The 21,549-nt window shown below is 47.0% G+C and overlaps 1 protein-coding gene across 1 annotated transcript; it reads right to left on the bottom strand.

The window, feature by feature from the left end:
* Positions 1 to 5,760: 5,760 nt before the first annotated feature.
* On the bottom strand, positions 5,761 to 21,466 carry LOC124021159 (centrosomal protein of 89 kDa-like; the record flags this gene model as incomplete). The annotated part of the gene is made up of 4 exons (XM_046336511.1): positions 21,275 to 21,466; positions 20,049 to 20,191; positions 16,876 to 16,926; positions 5,761 to 5,850 (listed from the first exon to the last, which is right to left on the bottom strand). Coding segments are annotated over exons 1-4 (453 nt in total), but the record flags the coding sequence as incomplete, so codon positions are not given.
* Between the last annotated feature and the right edge of the window lie 83 nt (positions 21,467 to 21,549).

Genomic DNA, 21,549 nt, shown 5'->3' with positions numbered 1-21,549 from the left:
AAGGGTTTAGTGGGACAAACCTGAGCCTATTTCAACCAGAGTCTGGGTAGACCAGGCCTCGAACAGTTTTGTGGGACATAGCTGAGCCTATTTCAACCAGAGCCTGGGTAGACCAGGCCTCGAACAGTTTGACAAAGTGTGAAATAGCAGAGCCTATTTCAACCAGAGCCTGGGTAGACCAGGCCTCGAACAGTTTAGTGGGACAAACCTGAGCCTATTTCAACCAGAGCCTGGGTAGACCAGGCCTCGAACAGTTTAGTGGGACAAACCTGAGCCTATTTCAACCAGAGCCTGGGTAGACCAGGCCTCAGACAGTTTAGTGGGACAAAGCTGAGCCTATTTCAACCAGAGCCTGGGTAGACCAGGCCTCGAACAGTTTAGTGGGACAAAGCTGAGCCTATTTCACCAGAGCCTGGGTAGACCAGGCCTCGAACAGTTTAATGGGACAAAGCTGAGCCTATTTCAACCAGAGCAGGCCTCGAACAGTTTAGTGTGAGCAAAGCTGAGACAATTTCAAGCCAGAGCCTGGTTAGACCAGGCCTCTCTCTATCAGTTTCAAATCAAATCAAATTTTATTTGTCACATACACATGGTTAGCAGATGTTAATGCGAGTGTAGCGAAATGCTTGTGCTTCTAGTTCCGACAATGCAGTGATAACCAACAAGTAATCTGACTAACAATTCCAAAACTACTGTCTTATACACAGTGTAAGGGGATAAGGAACATGTACATAAGGATATATGAATGAGTGATGGTACAGAGCAGCATAGAGTAGATGGTATCGAGTACAGTATATACATATGAGATGAGTATGTAGACAAAGTAAACAAAGTGGCATAGTTAAAGTGGCTAGTGATACATGTATTACATAAGGATGCAGTCGATGATGTAGAGTACAGTATATACGTATGCATATGAGATGAATAATGTAGGGTAAGTAACATTATATAAGGTAGCATTGTTTAAAGTGGCTAGTGATATATTTACATCATTTCCCATCAATTCCCATTATTAAAGTGGCTGGAGTTGGGTCAGTGTCAGTGACAGTGTGTTGGCAGCAGCCACTCAATGTTAGTGGTGGCTGTTTAACAGTCTGATGGCCTTGAGATAGAAGCTGTTTTTCAGTCTCTCGGTCCCAGCTTTGATGCACCTGTACTGACCTCGCCTTCTGGATGATAGCGGGGTGAACAGGCAGTGGTCCGGGTGGTTGATGTCCTTGATGATCTTTATGGCCTTCCTGTAACAACGGGTGGTGTAGGTGTCCTGAAGGGCAGGTAGTTTGCCCCCGGTGATGCGTTGTGCAGACCTCATTACCCTCTGGAGAGCATTACGGTTGAGGGTGGAGCAGTTGCCGTACCAGGCGGTGATACAGCCCGCCAGGATGCTCTCGATTGTGCATCTGTAGAAGTTTTGAGTGCTTTTGGTGACAAGCCGAATTTCTTCAGCCTCCTGAGGTTGAAGAGGCGCTGCTGCGCCTTCTTCACGACAGCTGTCAGTGTGAGTGGACCAATTCAGTTTGTCTGTGATGTGTATGCCGAGGAACTTAAAACTTGCTACCCTCTCCACTACTGTTCCATCGATGTGGATAGGGGTTGTTCCCTCTGCTGTTTCCTGAAGTCCACAATCATCTCCTTAGTTTTGTTGACGTTGAGTGTGAGGTTATTTTCCTGACACCACACTCCGAGGGCCCTCACCTCCTCCCTGTAGGCCGTCTCGTCGTTGTTGGTAATCAAGCCTACCACTGTTCTGTCGTCCGCAAACTTGATGATTGAGTTGGAGGCGTGCATGGCCACGCAGCCGTGGGTGAACAGGGAGTACAGGAGTGGGCTCAGAACGCACCCTTGTGGGGCCCCCGTGTTGAGGATCAGCGGGGAGGAGATGTTGTTGCCTACCCTCACCACCTGGGGGCGGCCCGTCAGGAAGTCCAGTACCCAGTTGCACAGGGCGGGGTCGAGACCCAGGGTCTCGAGCTTGATGACGAGCTTGGAGGTACTATGGTGTTGAATGACGAGCTGTAGTCGATGAACAGCATTCTCACATAGGTATTCCTCTTGTCCAGGTGGGTTAGGGCAGTGTGCAGTGTGGTTGAGATTGCATCGTCTGTGGACCTATTTGGGCGGTAAGCAAATTGGAGTGGGTCTAGGGTGTCAGGTAGGGTGGAGGTGATATGGTCCTTGACTAGTCTCTCAAAGCACTTCATGATGACGGAAGTGAGTGCTACGGGGCGGTAGTCGTTTAGCTCAGTTACCTTAGCTTTCTTGGGAACAGGAACAATGGTGGCCCTCTTGACATAGCTGATCATATTTCAACCAGAGCCTGGATAGACCAGGCCTCGAACAGTTTAGTGGGACAAAGCTGAGCCTATTTCAACCAGAGCCTGGATAGACCAGACCTCAAAGGGTTTAGTGGGAACAACCTGAGACTATTTCAACCAGAGCCTGGTTAGACCAGGCCTCGAACAGTTTAGTGGGACAAACCTGAGCCTATTTCAAAGAGAGCCTGTGTAGACCAGGCCTCAAACAGTTTAGTGCGACATGGCTGAGCCTATTTCAACCAGAGCCTGGGTAGACCAGGCCTCGAACAGTTTAGTGGGACAAAGCTGAGCCTATTTCAACCAGAGCCTGGGTAGACCAGACCTCAAAGGGTTTAGTGGGAACAACCTGAGACTATTTCAACCAGAGCCTGGGTAGACCAGGCCTCGAACAGTTTAGTGCGACATGGCTGAGCCTATTTCAACCAGAGCCTGGGTAGACCAGGCCTCGAACATGTTAGTGGGACATAGCTGAGCCGATTTCAAGCAGAGCCTGGGTAGACCAGGCCTTGAACAGTTTAGTGTGACATAGCTGAGCCTATTTCAACCAGAGCCTGGGTAGACCAGGCCTTGAAGAGTTTAGTGGGACAAACCTGAGCCGATTTCAACCAGAGCCTGGGTAGACTAGGACTCGAACAGTTTAGTTTGACATAGCTGAGCCGATTTCAACCAGAGCCTGGGTAGACCAGGCCTTGAACAGTTTAGTGTGACATAGCTGAGCCTATTTCAACCAGAGCCTGGGTAGACCAGGCCTTGAAGAGTTTAGTGGGACAAACCTGAGCCGATTTCAACCAGAGCCTGGGTAGACCAGGCCTCGAAAAGTATAGTGGGACAAAGCTGAGCCTATTTCAACCAGAGCCTGGGTAGACTAGGACTCGAACAGTTTAGTTTGACATAGCTGAGCCGATTTCAACCAGAGCCTGGGTAGACCAGGCATCTCTCTATGCCCTTAACTCACTTTCATTGGATGTCTTCACCCCACACTTTACTATACTGGCTGAGCATGATGCATGGTCAATGGCTCTTAATCACTAATATACTGGCTGAGCATGATGCATGGTCAATGGCTCTTAATCACTAATATACTGGCTGAGCATGATGCATGGTCAATGGCTCTTAATCACTAATATACTGGCTGAGCATGATGCATGGTCAATGGCTCTTATTCACTAATATACTGGCTGAGCATGATGCATGGTCAATGGCTCAGAATCACTAATATACTGGCTGAGCATGATGCATGGTCAATGGCTCTTAATCACTTTAATATACTGGCTGAGCATGATGCATGGTCAATGGCTCTTAATCACTAATATACTGGCTGAGCATGATGCATGGTCAATGGCTCTTATTCACTTTAATATACTGGCTGAGCATGATGCATGGTCAATGGCTCTTAATCACTAATATACTGGCTGAGCATGATGCATGGTCAATGGCTCCTAATCACTAATATACTGGCTGAGCATGATGCATGGTCAATGGCTCTGAATCACTAATATACTGGCTGAGCATGATGCATGGTCAATGGCTCTTAATCACTAATATACTGGCTGAGCATGATGCATGGTCATGGCTCTTAATCACTAATATACTGGCTGAGCATGATGCATGGTCAATGGCTCTAATCACTAATATACTGGCTGAGCATGATGCATGGTCAATGGCTCTTAATCACTAATATACTGGCTGAGCATGATGCATGGTCAATGGCTCTTATTCACTAATATACTGGCTGAGCATGATGCATGGTCAATGGCTCAGAATCACTAATATACTGGCTGAGCATGATGCATGGTCAATGGCTCTTAATCACTTTAATATACTGGCTGAGCATGATGCATGGTCAATGGCTCTTAATCACTAATATACTGGCTGAGCATGATGCATGGTCAATGGCTCTTATTCACTTTAATATACTGGCTGAGCATGATGCATGGTCAATGGCTCTTAATCACTAATATACTGGCTGAGCATGATGCATGGTCAATGGCTCCTAATCACTAATATACTGGCTGAGCATGATGCATGGTCAATGGCTCTGAATCACTAATATACTGGCTGAGCATGATGCATGGTCAATGGCTCTTAATCACTAATATACTGGCTGAGCATGATGCATGGTCAATGGCTCTTAATCACTAATATACTGGCTGAGCATGATGCATGGTCAATGGCTCTTAATCACTAATATACTGGCTGAGCATGATGCATGGTCAATGGCTCTTAATCACTAATATACTGGCTGAGCATGATGCATGGTCAATGGCTCCTAATCACTAATATACTGGCTGAGCATGATGCATGGTCAATGGCTCTTAATCACTAATATACTGGCTGAGCATGATGCATGGTCAATGGCTCCTAATCACTAATATACTGGCTGAGCATGATGCATGGTCAATGGCTCCTAATCACTAATATACTGGCTGAGCATGATGCATGGTCAATGGCTCTAATCACTAATATACTGGCTGAGCATGATGCATGGTCAATGGCTCTTAATCACTAATATACTGGCTGAGCATGATGCATGGTCAATGGCTCTTAATCACTAATATACTGGCTGAGCATGATGCATGGTCAATGGCTCCTAATCACTAATATACTGGCTGAGCATGATGCATGGTCAATGGCTCTTAATCACTAATATACTGGCTGAGCATGGTGCATGGTCAATGGCTCTTAATCACTAATATACTGGCTGAGCATGATGCATGGTCAATGGCTCCTAATCACTAATATACTGGCTGAGCATGATGCATGGTCAATGGCTCTTAATCACTAATATACTGGCTGAGCATGATGCATGGTCAATGGCTCTGAATCACTAATATTCTGGCTGAGCATGATGCATGGTCAATGGCTCTTAATCACTAATATTCTGGCTGAGCATGATGCATGGTCAATGGCTCTTAATCACTAATATACTGGCTGAGCATGATGCATGGTCAATGGCTCTTAATCACTAATATACTGGCTGAGCATGATGCATGGTCAATGGCTCTTAATCACTAATATACTGGCTGAGCATGATGCATGGTCAATGGCTCTTAATCACTAATATACTGGCTGAGCATGATGCATGGTCAATGGCTCTTAATCACTTTAATATACTGGCTGAGCATGATGCATGGTCAATGGCTCTTAATCACTTTAATATACTGGCTGAGCATGATGCATGTTCAATGGCTCTGAATCACTCTCTTGTGTTTCTCTTTTAAATAGACCATAACACATTTAAAAAGCATAAAGATATTAACAAGAGAATAACAGGGTGACACTAATACAAAACACGCAAAGAAATAAAACACACACACACACACACACACACACACACACACACACACACACACACACACACACACACACACACACACACACACACACACACACACACACACACACACACACACACACACACACACACACACACACACACACACACTCTTACCTCCGAGGTCTGCAGGAGAGCATCTTTCTCAGTGAGCCGGTCTTCATAAGACAACAACAATGGAGATAAATATTTCATGTCCAGCTGGAAGACAGAAAGGATGAAAACAGACGTTAGACACCCAGCGCTGGTTTCCAGGACACAGATTCAGCCTCATCCTGGACTGGAAACTCGCCGTCCATAAAACTTTACCCTAAACATTTTCAGAAATCGTAACAACGCAAAGCTAATTACTAAAGACTGTCAGAGGATCTCACAGGGAACATGAAATAGATATATAGAGATGAGAAACAGAGAGAGAGAGAGAGAACACCCACTGTAGTGAGTACATCAGATGTCAGGGGAGGAGAGAGAGAGAGAGAACACCCACTGTAGTGAGTACATCAGATATCAGGGGAGGAGAGAGAGTACACCCACTGTAGTGAGTATATCAGATATCAGGGGAGGAGAGAGAGAACACCCACTGTAGTGAGTACATCAGATATCAGGGGAGGAGAGAGGAGAGAGAGGACACCCACTGTAGTGAGTACATCAGATATCAGGGGAGGAGAGAGAGAACACCCACTGTAGTGAGTACATCAGATATCAGGGGAGGAGAGAGGAGAGAGAGGACACCCACTGTAGTGAGTACATCAGATATCAGGGGAGGAGAGAGAGAACACCCACTGTAGTGAGTACATCAGATATCAGGAGGAGAGAGAGAGAGAGAACACCCACTGTAGTGAGTACATCAGATATCAGGGGGAGAGAGAGAGAGAGAGAGAACACCCACTGTAGTGAGTACATCAGATATCAGGGGAGGGGAGGAGAGAGAGAGAACACCCACTGTAGTGAGTACATCAGATATCAGGGGGAGAGAGAGAGAACACCCACTGTAGTGAGTACATCAGATATCAGGGGAGGAGAGAGAGAGAGAGAGAACACCCACTGTAGTGAGTACATCAGATATCAGGGGAGGAGAGAGAGAGAGAGAGAACACCCACTGTAGTGAGTACATCAGATATCAGGGAGAGAGAGGAGAGAGAGAACACCCACTGTAGTGAGTACATCAGATATCAGGGGGGAGGAGAGAGAGAGAGAGAACACCCACTGTAGTGAGTACATCAGATATCAGGGAGGGAGAGAGAGAACACCCACTGTAGTGAGTACATCAGAGAGAGAGAACACCCACTGTAGTGAGTACATCAGATATCAGGGAGGAGAGAGAGAGGAACACCCACTGTAGTGAGTACATCAGATATCAGGGGGAGGAGAGAGAGAGAGGACACCCACTGTAGTGAGTACATCAGATATCAGGGGAGGAGAGAGAGGACACCCACTGTAGTGAGTACATCAGATATCAGGGAGGAGAGAGAGAGAGAACACCCACTGTAGTGAGTACATCAGATATCAGGGGAGGAGAGAGAGAGAGAGAGAACACCCACTGTAGTGAGTACATCAGATATCAGGGGAGGAGAGAGAGAGAGAGAACACCCACTGTAGTGAGTACATCAGATATCAGGGGAGGAGAGAGAGAGAGAGAACACCCACTGTAGTGAGTACATCAGATATCAGGAGGAGAGAGAGAGAGAGAGAACACCCACTGTAGTGAGTACATCAGATATCAGGGGAGGAGAGAGAGAGAGAGAGAACACCCACTGTAGTGAGTACATCAGATATCAGAGAACACCCACTGTAGTGAGGAGGGAGAGAGAGAGAGAACACCCACTGTAGTGAGTACATCAGATATCAGGGGAGAGAGAGAGAGAGAACACCCACTGTAGTGAGTACATCAGATATCAGGGGAGGAGAGAGAGAGAGAACACCCACTGTAGTGAGTACATCAGATATCACACCCACTGTAGTGAGTACATCAGATATCAGAGGGAGGAGAGAGGGGGAGAGAGAGAACACCCACTGTAGTGAGTACATCAGATATCAGGGGAGAGAGAGAGAGAGAACACCCACTGTAGTGAGTACATCAGATATCAGAGGAGAGAGAGAGAGAGAACACCCACTGTAGTGAGTACATCAGATATCAGGGAGGAGAGAGAGAGAGAGAACACCCACTGTAGTGAGTACATCAGATATCAGGGGAGAGAGAGAGAACACCCACTGTAGTGAGTACATCAGATATCAGGGGAGGAGAGAGAGAGAGAGAACACCCACTGTAGTGAGTACATCAGATATCAGGGAGGAGAGAGAGAGAGAACACCCACTGTAGTGAGTACATCAGATATCAGGGGAGGAGAGAGAGAGAGAGAGAACACCCACTGTAGTGAGTACATCAGATATCAGGGGAGGAGAGAGAGAGAGAACACCCACTGTAGTGAGTACATCAGATATCAGGGAGGAGAGAGAGAGAGAGAACACCCACTGTAGTGAGTACATCAGATATCAGGGGAGAGAGAGAGAGAGAGAACACCCACTGTAGTGAGTACATCAGATATCAGGGGAGAGAGAGAGAGAGAGAACACCCACTGTAGTGAGTACATCAGATATCAGGGGAGGGGGAGGAGAGAGAGGAACACCCACTGTAGTGAGTACATCAGATATCAGGGGAGGAGAGAGAGAGAACACCCACTGTAGTGAGTACATCAGATATCAGGGGGAGAGAGAGAGAGAGAACACCCACTGTAGTGAGTACATCAGATATCAGGGGAGAGAGAGAGAACACCCACTGTAGTGAGTACATCAGATATCAGGGGAGGAGAGAGAGAGAGACACCCACTGTAGTGAGTACATCAGATATCAGGGGAGGAGAGAGGAGAGAGCACCCACTGTAGTGAGTACATCAGATATCAGGAGGAGGAGAGAGAACACCCACTGTAGTGAGTACATCAGATATCAGGGGAGGAGAGAGGAGAGAGAGAGAACACCCACTGTAGTGAGTACATCAGATATCACTGTAGGGGAGGGAGAGAGAGAGAGAACACCCACTGTAGTGAGTACATCAGATATCAGGGGAGGAGAGAGAGAGAGAGAACACCCACTGTAGTGAGTACATCAGATATCAGGGAGGAGAGAGAGAGAGACACCCACTGTAGTGAGTACATCAGATATCAGGGAGGAGAGAGAGAGGACACCCACTGTAGTGAGTACATCAGATATCAGGGGAGAGAGAGAGAGAGAACACCCACTGTAGTGAGTACATCAGATATCAGGGGAGAGGAGAGAGAGAACACCCACTGTAGTGAGTACATCAGATATCAGGGGGGAGAGAGAGAGAACACCCACTGTAGTGAGTACATCAGATATCAGGGGAGAGAGAGAGAGAGAACACCCACTGTAGTGAGTACATCAGATATCAGGGGAGGAGAGAGAGAGAGAACACCCACTGTAGTGAGTACATCAGATATCAGGGGAGGAGAGAGAGAGAGAACACCCACTGTAGTGAGTACATCAGATATCAGGGGAGGAGAGAGAGAGAGAGAACACCCACTGTAGTGAGTACATCAGATATCAGGGGAGGGAGGAGAGAGAGAGAACACCCACTGTAGTGAGTACATCAGATATCAGGGAGTGAGTACATCAGAGAGAGAGAGAGAACACCCACTGTAGTGAGTACATCAGATATCAGGGAGGAGAGAGAGAGAGAGAACACCCACTGTAGTGAGTACATCAGATATCAGGGGGGAGAGAGAGAGAACACCCACTGTAGTGAGAGATATCAGGGAGAGAGAGACACACCCACTGTAGTGAGTACATCAGATATCAGGGGAGGAGAGAGAGAGAGAGAACACCCACTGTAGTGAGTACATCAGATATCAGGGGGAGGAGAGAGAGGACACCCACTGTAGTGAGTACATCAGATATCAGGGGAGGAGAGAGAGAGAGAGAACACCCACTGTAGTGAGTACATCAGATATCAGGGGAGGAGAGAGAGAGAACACCCACTGTAGTGAGTACATCAGATATCAGAGGAGAGAGAGAGAGTACATCAGAACACCCACTGTAGTGAGTACATCAGATATCAGGGGAGAAGAGAGAGGAGAGAGAGAACACCCACTGTAGTGAGTACATCAGATATCAGGGGAGGAGAGAGAGAACACCCACTGTAGTGAGTACATCAGATATCAGGGGGGAGAGAGAGAGAGGACACCCACTGAGTGAGTACATCAGAGAGAGAGAGAACACCCACTGTAGTGAGTACATCAGATATCAGGGGGGAGAGAGAGAGAGAGAACACCCACTGTAGTGAGTACATCAGATATCAGGGGGGAGGAGGAGAGAGAGAGAGAACACCCACTGTAGTGAGTACATCAGATATCAGGGAGGAGAGAGGAGAGAGAGAGAACACCCACTGTAGTGAGTACATCAGATATCAGGGGGAGAGAGAGAACACCCACTGTAGTGAGTACATCAGATATCAGGGGAGGGGAGAGAGAGAGAGAGAACACCCACTGTAGTGAGTACATCAGATATCAGGGGAGGAGAGAGAGAGAGAGAACACCCACTGTAGTGAGTACATCAGATATCAGGGGAGGAGAGAGGAGAGAGAGAGAGAGAACACCCACTGTAGTGAGTACATCAGATATCAGGGGAGAGAGAGAGAGAGAGAACACCCACTGTAGTGAGTACATCAGATATCAGGGAGGAGAGAGGAGAGAGAGAACACCCACTGTAGTGAGTACATCAGATATCAGGGGGGAGAGGAGAGAGAGAGAACACCCACTGTAGTGAGTACATCAGATATCAGGGGGGAGAGAGGAGAGAGAGAACACCCACTGTAGTGAGTACATCAGATATCAGGGGAGGAGAGAGAGAGAACACCCACTGTAGTGAGTACATCAGATATCAGGGGAGGGAGGAGAGAGAGAGAACACCCACTGTAGTGAGTACATCAGATATCAGGGGAGAGAGAGAGAACACCCACTGTAGTGAGTACATCAGATATCAGAGGGAGTGAGAGATATCAGGGGAGGAGAGAGAGAACACCCACTGTAGTGAGTACATCAGATATCAGGGGAGGAGAGAGAGAGAGAACACCCACTGTAGTGAGTACATCAGATATCAGGGGAGAGAGAGAGAGAGAACACCCACTGTAGTGAGTACATCAGATATCAGGGAGGAGAGGGAGAGAACACCCACTGTAGTGAGTACATCAGATATCAGGGAGGAGAGAGAGAACACCCACTGTAGTGAGTACATCAGATATCAGGAGAGAACACCCACTGGAGTGAGTACATCAGAGAGAGAGAGAGAGAACACCCACTGTAGTGAGTACATCAGATATCAGGGGGGAGAGAGAGAGAACACCCACTGTAGTGAGTACATCAGATATCAGGGAGGGAGAGAGAGAGAGAGAACACCCACTGTAGTGAGTACATCAGATATCAGGGGAGGAGAGAGAGAGGACACCCACTGTAGTGAGTACATCAGACATCAGGGAGGAGAGAGGAGAGAGAGGACACCCACTGTAGTGAGTACATCAGATATCAGGGGAGGAGAGAGAGAGAGAACACCCACTGTAGTGAGTACATCAGATATCAGGGGAGAGAGAGAGAGAGAGAGAACACCCACTGTAGTGAGTACATCAGATATCAGGGGGAGGAGAGAGAGAGAGAGTACATCAGATATCAGGGAGGACCCACTGTAGTGAGTACATCAGATATCAGGGGAGAGAGAGAGAGAACACCCACTGTAGTGAGTACATCAGATATCAGGGGAGGAGAGAGGAGAGAGAGAGAGAACACCCACTGTAGTGAGTACATCAGATATCAGGGGAGGAGAGAGAGAGAGAACACCCACTGTAGTGAGTACATCAGATATCAGGGGAGGAGAGAGAGAGAGAGAACACCCACTGTAGTGAGTACATCAGATATCAGGGGAGGAGAGAGAGAGAGAGAACACCCACTGTAGTGAGTACATCAGATATCAGGGGAGGGAGAGAGAGAGAGAGAACACCCACTGTAGTGAGTACATCAGATATCAGGGGAGAGAGAGAGAGACTGAGTGAGTACATCAGATATCAGGGGAGGAGAGAGAGAGAGAGACACCCACTGTAGTGAGTACATCAGATATCAGGGGGGAGAGAGAGAGAGAGAACACCCACTGTAGTGAGTACATCAGATATCAGGGGGAGGAGGGGAGAGAGAGAGAGAACACCCACTGTAGTGAGTACATCAGATATCAGGGAGGAGAGAGGAGAGAGAGAACACCCACTGTAGTGAGTACATCAGATATCAGGGGAGAGAGAGAGAGAGAACACCCACTGTAGTGAGTACATCAGATATCAGGAGGAGAGAGAGAACACCCACTGTAGTGAGTACATCAGATATCAGGGGAGAGAGAGAGAGAGAGACACCCACTGTAGTGAGTACATCAGATATCAGGTAGTGGTACATCAGATATCAGGGAGAGAGAGAGAACACCCACTGTAGTGAGTACATCAGATATCAGGGGAGGAGAGAGGAGAGAACACCCACTGTAGTGAGTACATCAGATATCAGGGAGGAGGAGAGAGAGAGAACACCCACTGTAGTGAGTACATCAGATATCAGGGGAGGAGAGGAGAGAGAACACCCACTGTAGTGAGTACATCAGATATCAGGGGAGGAGAGAGAGAGAAGAACACCCACTGTAGTGAGTACATCAGATATCAGGGAGGAGATATCAGGGGAGAGAGAGAGAGACACCCACTGTAGTGAGTACATCAGATATCAGGGGGAGAGAGAGAGAGAACACCCACTGTAGTGAGTACATCAGATATCAGGAGAGAGAGGAGAGAGAGAGAACACCCACTGTAGTGAGTACATCAGATATCAGGGGAGGAGAGAGAGACTGTAGTGAGTACATCAGATACACCCACTGTAGTGAGTACATCAGATATCAGGGGAGGAGAGAGAGAGAGAACACCCACTGTAGTGAGTACATCAGATATCAGGAGGGAGAGAGATATCAGAGAGAGAACACCCACTGTAGTGAGTACATCAGATATCAGGGGAGGAGAGAGAGAGAGAACACCCACTGTAGTGAGTACATCAGATATCAGGGGAGGAGAGAGGAGAGAGAGAACACCCACTGTAGTGAGTACATCAGATATCAGGGGAGGAGAGAGAGGACACCCACTGTAGTGAGTACATCAGATATCAGGGGAGGAGAGAGGAGAGAGAACACCCACTGTAGTGAGTACATCAGATATCAGGGGAGGAGAGAGAGAGAGAACACCCACTGTAGTGAGTACATCAGATATCAGGGGAGGAGAGAGAGAGAGAGAGAACACCCACTGTAGTGAGTACATCAGATATCAGGGGAGGAGAGAGAGAGAGAGAGAACACCCACTGTAGTGAGTACATCAGATATCAGGGGAGGAGAGAGAGAGAACACCCACTGTAGTGAGTACATCAGATATCAGGGGAGAGAGAGAGAGAGAGAACACCCACTGTAGTGAGTACATCAGATATCAGGGGAGTGAGAGATATCAGGGGAGGAGAGAGAGAACACCCACTGTAGTGAGTACATCAGATATCAGGGGAGGAGAGAGAGAGAGAGAACACCCACTGTAGTGAGTACATCAGATATCAGGGGGAGAGAGAGAGAGAGAGAACACCCACTGTAGTGAGTACATCAGATATCAGGGAGGAGAGAGAGAGAGAGAACACCCACTGTAGTGAGTACATCAGATATCAGGGGAGGAGAGAGAGAGAGAGAACACCCACTGTAGTGAGTACATCAGATATCAGGGGAGGAGAGAGAGAGAGAGAACACCCACTGTAGTGAGTACATCAGATATCAGGGGAGGAGAGAGAGAGAGAACACCCACTGTAGTGAGTACATCAGATATCAGGGGAGGAGAGAGGAGAGAGAGAACACCCACTGTAGTGAGTACATCAGATATCAGGGGAGGAGAGAGGAGAGAGAGAACACCCACTGTAGTGAGTACATCAGATATCAGGGAGGAGTACATCAGATATCAGGGGAGAGAGAGAGAACACCCACTGTAGTGAGTACATCAGATATCAGGGGAGGAGAGAGAGAGAGAGAGAACACCCACTGTAGTGAGTACATCAGATATCAGGGGAGGAGAGAGAGAGAACACCCACTGTAGTGAGTACATCAGATATCAGGGAGGAGAGAGAGAGAGAACACCCACTGTAGTGAGTACATCAGATATCAGGGGAGAGAGAGAGAACACCCACTGTAGTGAGTACATCAGATATCAGGGGAGGAGAGAGAGAGAGAGAGAACACCCACTGTAGTGAGTACATCAGATATCAGGGGAGGAGAGAGAGAACACCCACTGTAGTGAGTACATCAGATATCAGGGAGAGAGGAGAGAGAGAGAGGACACCCACTGTAGTGAGTACATCAGATATCAGGGGAGGAGAGAGAACACCCACTGTAGTGAGTACATCAGATATCAGGGGGAGAGAGAGAGGACACCCACTGTAGTGAGATCAGATATCAGGGGAGGAGAGAGAGAACACCCACTGTAGTGAGTACATCAGATATCAGGGGAGGAGAGAGAGAACACCCACTGTAGTGAGTACATCAGATATCAGGGGAGAGAGAGAGAGAACACCCACTGTAGTGAGTACATCAGATATCAGGGGAGGAGAGAGAGAGAGAGAACACCCACTGTAGTGAGTACATCAGATATCAGGGGAGGAGAGAGAGAGAGAGAGAGAGAGAGAGAGAGAGAGAGAGAGAGAGAGAGAGAGAACACCCACTGTAGTGAGTACATCAGATATCAGGGGGAGAGAGAGAGAGGACACCCACTGTAGTGAGTACATCAGATATCAGGGAGGAGGAGAGAGGAGAGAGAGAGAGAGAGAGAGATCAGAGAGAGAGAGAGAGAGAGAGAACACCCACTGTAGTGAGTACATCAGATATCAGGGGAGGAGAGAGAGAGAGAGGACACCCACTGTAGTGAGTACATCAGATATCAGGGGAGGAGAGAGAGAGAACACCCACTGTAGTGAGTACATCAGATATCAGGGGAGGAGAGAGGAGAGAGAGAACACCCACTGTAGTGAGTACATCAGATATCAGGGGAGGAGAGAGAGAGAGAGGACACCCACTGTAGTGAGTACATCAGATATCAGGGGAGGAGAGAGAGAACACCCACTGTAGTGAGTACATCAGATATCAGGGGAGGAGAGAGAGAGAGAGAACACCCACTGTAGTGAGTACATCAGATATCAGGGGAGGAGAGAGAGAAGGAATAAGAGGGGAGGAGAGAGGAGAAGAGGGGAGGGGAGGATAAGAGGGGAAGGGAGGAGAGGGGAGAAGAGAGGAGAAGAGGGGAGGAGAGGAGAGAGGATAAAGGGGAGGAGAGGAGAGGGAGAAGAGGAGAGGAGAGAGGAGAAGAGGAGAGGAGAGGAGAGGGAGAAAAGGAGAGAGAGAGAGAGGCGAGAAGAGGAGAGAGGAGAAGAGAGTCCCTGGCTTTGCTAATGTGACAGTTCTGACAACAGTGAAGAACAAACAAAAGTTTAGGATATTAGAATTGCTGAGGATTACTAAGGACCACTAAGGAACGCTAAGGATCGCTAAGGGCTCAGACATACCAATAGTGTTTTCTGGCCGACAGTACTCAGTACCTTTGAACGTAATTTTCTAACCAAGAGCGCACCGATTATACATGTAGAGTCGCGTGAAAAATGTTGGCAGTCAGTTGTCTACAGTGAGCGGTCCTAAAACACAGCGCTCTGAAATGATCGGCAGACAAACGCTAGATCCACATTCAGTGCGAAAAGAGCGAGACTTAAAAGATTATATTCTTGTTAATCTAAATGCACTTTCCGATTTACAATAGGCTTTACAGAGAAAGCATGCCATGAGATTGTTTGAGGACGACGCCCATTACAGAGAAAACATGCCATCTAATTGGTTGAGGACGGCGCCCATTACAGAGAAAGCATGCCATCTGATTGGTTGAGGACGGCGCCCCACATCAAAATATTTTTCCACCGGCACAGGTTTCATAAATTCACAAAAGGCGATTTAAATATTAACTTAGTTTTGGAAATCTTCCTCTGGTTTGTCATCCAAAGGGTCCCAGCTACAACATGTAGTGTTATTTTGTTAGATAAAATCGTTCTTTTATATCCCAAAAAGTCTGTTTAGTTGGCGCCATCGATTTTGAGTAATCCACTCGTTCAACATGCAGAGAAAGGAATCCAAAAATTGACCTCTAAACTTCGTTAAAGCCCAGTTCAGATACGTAAGACGAGACGACGGTCTGAAGGAGTTTTAGAACAAAGTTTGCTTCATCTGAACGGTCCGGTTTTAAAACGTCTCATGTCGTCGGCTGGAGTTTCCGACATTCAACAGGTCAAATACCTTTAGCTAAAGTCTTGAGACGAGACGGATCCATTTGGACAATCAGAAGCCAGTGAACTAATGTTCTGCACACAGCCAAGCAGCTAGCTAGCTAACCAAGTAGAGATCTACCTACCTATTCTGCTGCAGATAGCTAGCCTAGCTTGCTGATATTCATCTGACAAGTCATAAAGTCTACACTGTTACACGTATTTCCTGATACTCGTTTTGTTACAGTAACTTGCTATAACAAGTAGCAACTTTGTTTCATCACGTCGACGTAACGAGGAACCGTTATCGCGGAAATGGTCTCGACTGCACGTCTCGTCTCCTCGATCCGAAAGCCCCGTCTTTCGTCAGCTGTCGTACAACACAACATTCTAAGAATAGCTAGTTTTATCTAATCTCGTCTCATGTCGTCTGTTGTCTCTGAACTGGGCTTTAAGGATTGCTAAGGATAGCAATCGGTTCGCAAATTACGTTCAGGGATAGCTAAGGATCACCAGGGATAGCTAAGGATCACCAGGGATAGCTAAGGATCGCCGGGGATAGCTAATAATCGCCGGGGATAGCTAATGATCGCCAGGGATAGCTAAGGATCGCCAGGGATAGCTAAGGATCGCCAGGGATAGCTAAGGATCGCCAGGGATAGCTAATGATCACCGTGGATAGCTAAGGATCGCCAGGGATAGCTAAGGATCGCCAGGGATAGCTAATGATCACCGTGGATAGCTAAGGATCGCCAGGGATAGCTAAGGATCGCTGAGGGTAGCTAAGGATAGGGCTCATAATTCACTGGTATACATAGCAGAAGAAAATGCCACTGTTTCTAGAGGAGGAATCCATGAGAATGTCTGAGTGACTGACCAGCCAGGGAGGAGCAGATCCTTTAAGTGGCAGGCCATGGGTCCTGGAGCTCTGAAAGGCATGGACAGAAAACATTACTACAGTACATCTATACATCCAGAACCACATTACTACAGTACATCCAGAACCACATTACTACAGTACATCTATACATCCAGAACCACATTACTACAGTACATCTATACATCCAGAACCACATTACTACAGTACATCTATACATCCAGAACCACATTACTACATTACATCTATACATCCAGAACCACATTACATCTATACATCCAGAACCACATTACTACAGTACATCCAGAACCACATTACTACAGTACATCTATACATCCAGAACCACATTACTACAGTACATCTATACATCCAGAACCACATTACTACAGTACATCTATACATCCAGAACCACATTACTACAGTACATCAATACATCCAGAACCACATTACTACAGTACATCAATACATCCAGAACCACATTACTACAGTACATCAATACATCCAGAACCACATTACTACAGTACATCTATACATCCAGAACCACATTACTACAGTACATCCAGAACCACATTACTACAGTACATCTATACATCCAGAACCACATTACTACAGTACATCTATACATCCAGAACCACATTACATCTATACATCCAGAACCACATTACTACAGTACATCTATACATCCAGAACCACATTACTACAGTACATCTATACATCCAGAACCACATTACTACAGTACATCTATACATCCAGAACCACATTACTACAGTACATCTATACATCCAGAACCACATTACATCTATACATCCAGAACCACATTACTACAGTACATCTATACATCCAGAACCACATTACTACAGTACATCTATACATCCAGAACCACATTACTACAGTACATCTATACATCCAGAACCACATTACTACAGTACATCTATACATCCAGAACCACATTACTACAGTACATCTATACATCCAGAACCACATTACTACAGTACATCTATACATCCAGAACCACATTACTACAGTACATCAATACATCCAGAACCACATTACATCTATACATCCAGAACCACATTACTACAGTACATCTATACATCCAGAACCACATTACTACAGTACATCTATACATCCAGAACCACATTACATCTATACATCCAGAACCACATTACTACAGTACATCTATACATCCAGAACCACATTACTACAGTACATCTATACATCCAGAACCACATTACATCTATACATCCAGAACCACATTACTACAGTACATCTATACATCAAGAACCACATTACTACAGTACATCTATACATCAAGAACCACATTACTACAGTACATCTATACATCCAGAACCACATTACTACAGTACATCTATACATCAAGAACCACATTACTACAGTACATCCAGAACCACATTACATCTATACATCCAGAACCACATTACTACAGTACATCTATACATCAAGAACCACATTACTACAGTACATCCAGAACCACATTACTACAGTAAATCTATACATCCAGAACCACATTACTACAGTACATCTATACATCCAGAACCACATTACTACAGTACATCCAGAACCACATTACTACAGTACATCAATACATCCAGAACCACATTACTACAGTACATCCAGAACCACATTACTACAGTAACTACAGTACATCAATACATCCAGAACCATATTACTACAGTACATCAATACATCCAGAACCACATTACATCAATACATCCAGAACCACATTACTACAGTACATCTATTCATCCAGAACCACATTACTACAGTACATCAATACATCCAGAACCACATTACTACAGTACATCAATACATCCAGAACCACATTACTACAGTAACTACAGTACATCCAGAACCACATTACATCAATACATCCAGAACCACATTACTACAGTACATCAATACATCCAGAACCACATTACTACAGTACATCAATACATCCAGAACCACATTACTACAGTACATCTATACATCCAGAACCACATTACATCAATACATCCAGAACCACATTACTACAGTACATCTATACATCCAGAACCACATTACATCTATACATCCAGAACCACATTACATCAATACATCAATATATCCAGAACCACATTACTACAGTACATCAATACATCCAGAACCACATTACTACAGTACATCAATACATCCAGAACCACATTACTACAGTACATCTATACATCCAGAACCACATTACATCAATACATCCAGAACCACATTACTACAGTACATCAATACATCCAGAACCACATTACTACAGTACATCAATACATCCAGAACCACATTATAGTTAGGGTAGTTATAGTTACCTCTTCTTTGCCCAGGGCTGTCTGGTAGTTATAGTTAGGGTAGGTATAGTTAGGGTAGTTATAGTTAGGGTAGGTATAGTTAGGGTAGGTATAGTTTGGGTAGGTAGTTATAGTTAGGGTAGGTATAGTAAGGGTAGGTATAGTTATAGTTAGGGTAGTTATATTTATAGTTAGGGTATGTATAGTTAGGGTAGTTATAATTCGGGTATATATAGTTAGGGTAGGTATAGTTAGGGTAGGTATAGTTAGGGTAGTTATAGTTATAGTTAGGGTAGGTATAGTTAGGGTATGTATAGTTATAGTTAGGGTAGGTATAGTTATAGTTAGGGTAGGTATAGTTATAGTTAGGGTAGTTATAGATACCTCTTCTTTGCCCAGGGCTGTCTGGTAGTTATAGTTAGGGTAGGTATAGTTCGGGTAGTTATAGTTAGGGTAGTTATAGATACCTCTTCTTTGCCCAGGGCTGTCTGGTAGTTATAGTTAGGGTAGTTATAGTTAGGGTAGTTATAGTTAGGGAAGCTTTAGTTAGGGTAGTTATAGTTAGGGTAGGTATAGTTATAGTTAGGGTAGTTATAGTTAGGGTAGTTATAGTTAGGGTAGTTATAGTTAGGGTAGTTATAGTTATAGTTAGGGTAGGTATAGTTAGGGTAGTTATAGTTAGGGTAGTTATAGTTAGGGTAGGTATAGTTATAGTTATGGTAGTTATAGTTAGGGTAGTTATAGTTATGGTAGGTATAGTTATATAGTTAGGGTAGTTATAGTTAGGGTAGTTATAGTTAGGGTAGTTATAGTTAGGGTAGTTATAGTTAGGGTAGTTATAGTTAGGGTAGTTATAGTTACCTCTTCTTTGCTCAGGGGTCTGAAGCGTGTCTGGTAGCGGCTGAGCTCCACGTTGAGGCGATGGACGGTCATCTTCAGGCTGTCGTTCTCGTCGACCACCTCCTGGGCTTGCTGCCTCAGACTCAGCAGCTCTGCCTGTTCACCTACAGGGGGAGCTACAGTCAGTGTCTGGTCCACACAGGAAGTACAATGCAGAACACAAGTCTCTCCCCTCCCCTATCCAGTCTCTCACGGCCCCCAGGCTCTCCCCTCCTCCACCCCAGGCTCTCACGGCCCCCAGTCTCTCATGGCCCCAGTCTCTCACGGCCCCAGTCTCTCCCCTCCTCCCCTCCTGTCTCTCACGGCCCCCAGTCTCTCCCTCCTCCCCCAGTCTCTCACGGCCCCCAGTCTCTCACGGACCACTGTCTCTCACAGCCCCCAGTCTCTCCCCTCCTCCCCCCAGTCTCTCACGGCCCCCAGTCTCTCACGGACCCCTGTCTCTCACGGACCCCAGTCTCTCACGGACCCCAGTCTCTCACGGACCCCAGTCTCTCACGGACCCCAGTCTCTCCCATCCTCCCCTCCTGTCTCTCACAGCCCCCAGTCTCTCACCTCCTCGCTCTCACGGCCCCCAGTCTCTCACGGCCCCCAGTCCCTCCCCTCCTGTCTCTCCTCCCCTCCTGTCTCTCACAGCCCCCAGTCTCTCACAGCCCCCAGTCTCTCACCTCCTCGCTCTCACGGCCCCCAGTCTCTCACGGCCCCCAGTCTCTCACGGCCCCAGTCCCTCCCCTCCTGTCTCTCACAGCCCCCAGTCTCTCACAGCCCCCAGTCTCTCACAGCCCCCAGTCTCTCACAGCCCCCAGTCTCTCACAGCCCCCAGTCTCTCACAGCCCCCAGTCTCTCACAGCCCCCAGTCTCTTCAGTCTCTCACAGCCCCCAGTCTCTCCAGTCTCTCACAGCCCCAGTCTCTCCAGTCTCTCACAGCCCCCAGTCTCTCCAGTCTCTCACAGCCCCCAGTCTCTCCAGTCTCTCCCGTCCCCCAGTCTCTCACAGCCCCCAGTCTCTCCCGTCCCTCACGGCCCCCAGTCTCTCACGGACCCCAGTCTCTCCTGTCCCTCACGGCCCCCAGTCTCTCTCACGGCCCCCAGTCTCCCACGGCCCCAGGGTTTTTCTCTCCTTGTCCCCCCTTCCACCCCACCTTAGGTCCTCTCCCCTCTTGCCCCCTCACCCCCCAGTATCCACCCCACCTGCTGTAGGGACAGGGGCCTTGCTGAGTTCCCGCTCCAGACTCTGGACCCTCTGGTGGCTCCTCTGCAGCTGCAGGCTCTGTTCTGTACACCTCTGCTCCAGCACCCTCCTGTCTGCCCCCAGGGCCTGGTTCTGCTCTGTTAAAGACCGAACCATCTCCTTCTGCATGTCCAGAACCTCTCTGTAGGCACTGCTGGCGTCTGAGTGTGGCAAGGTGTATGGCACAGCACAGCAAGACACAACACACACACAGACAGAGACACACAGACAGAGA

The sequence above is a fragment of the Oncorhynchus gorbuscha genome, unplaced genomic scaffold (genome assembly GCF_021184085.1).
Source record: "Oncorhynchus gorbuscha isolate QuinsamMale2020 ecotype Even-year unplaced genomic scaffold, OgorEven_v1.0 Un_scaffold_1066, whole genome shotgun sequence".
In the NCBI taxonomy this organism is placed as follows: domain Eukaryota; kingdom Metazoa; phylum Chordata; class Actinopteri; order Salmoniformes; family Salmonidae; genus Oncorhynchus; species Oncorhynchus gorbuscha.
This window is presented reverse-complemented; position numbering and strand designations above follow the sequence as displayed.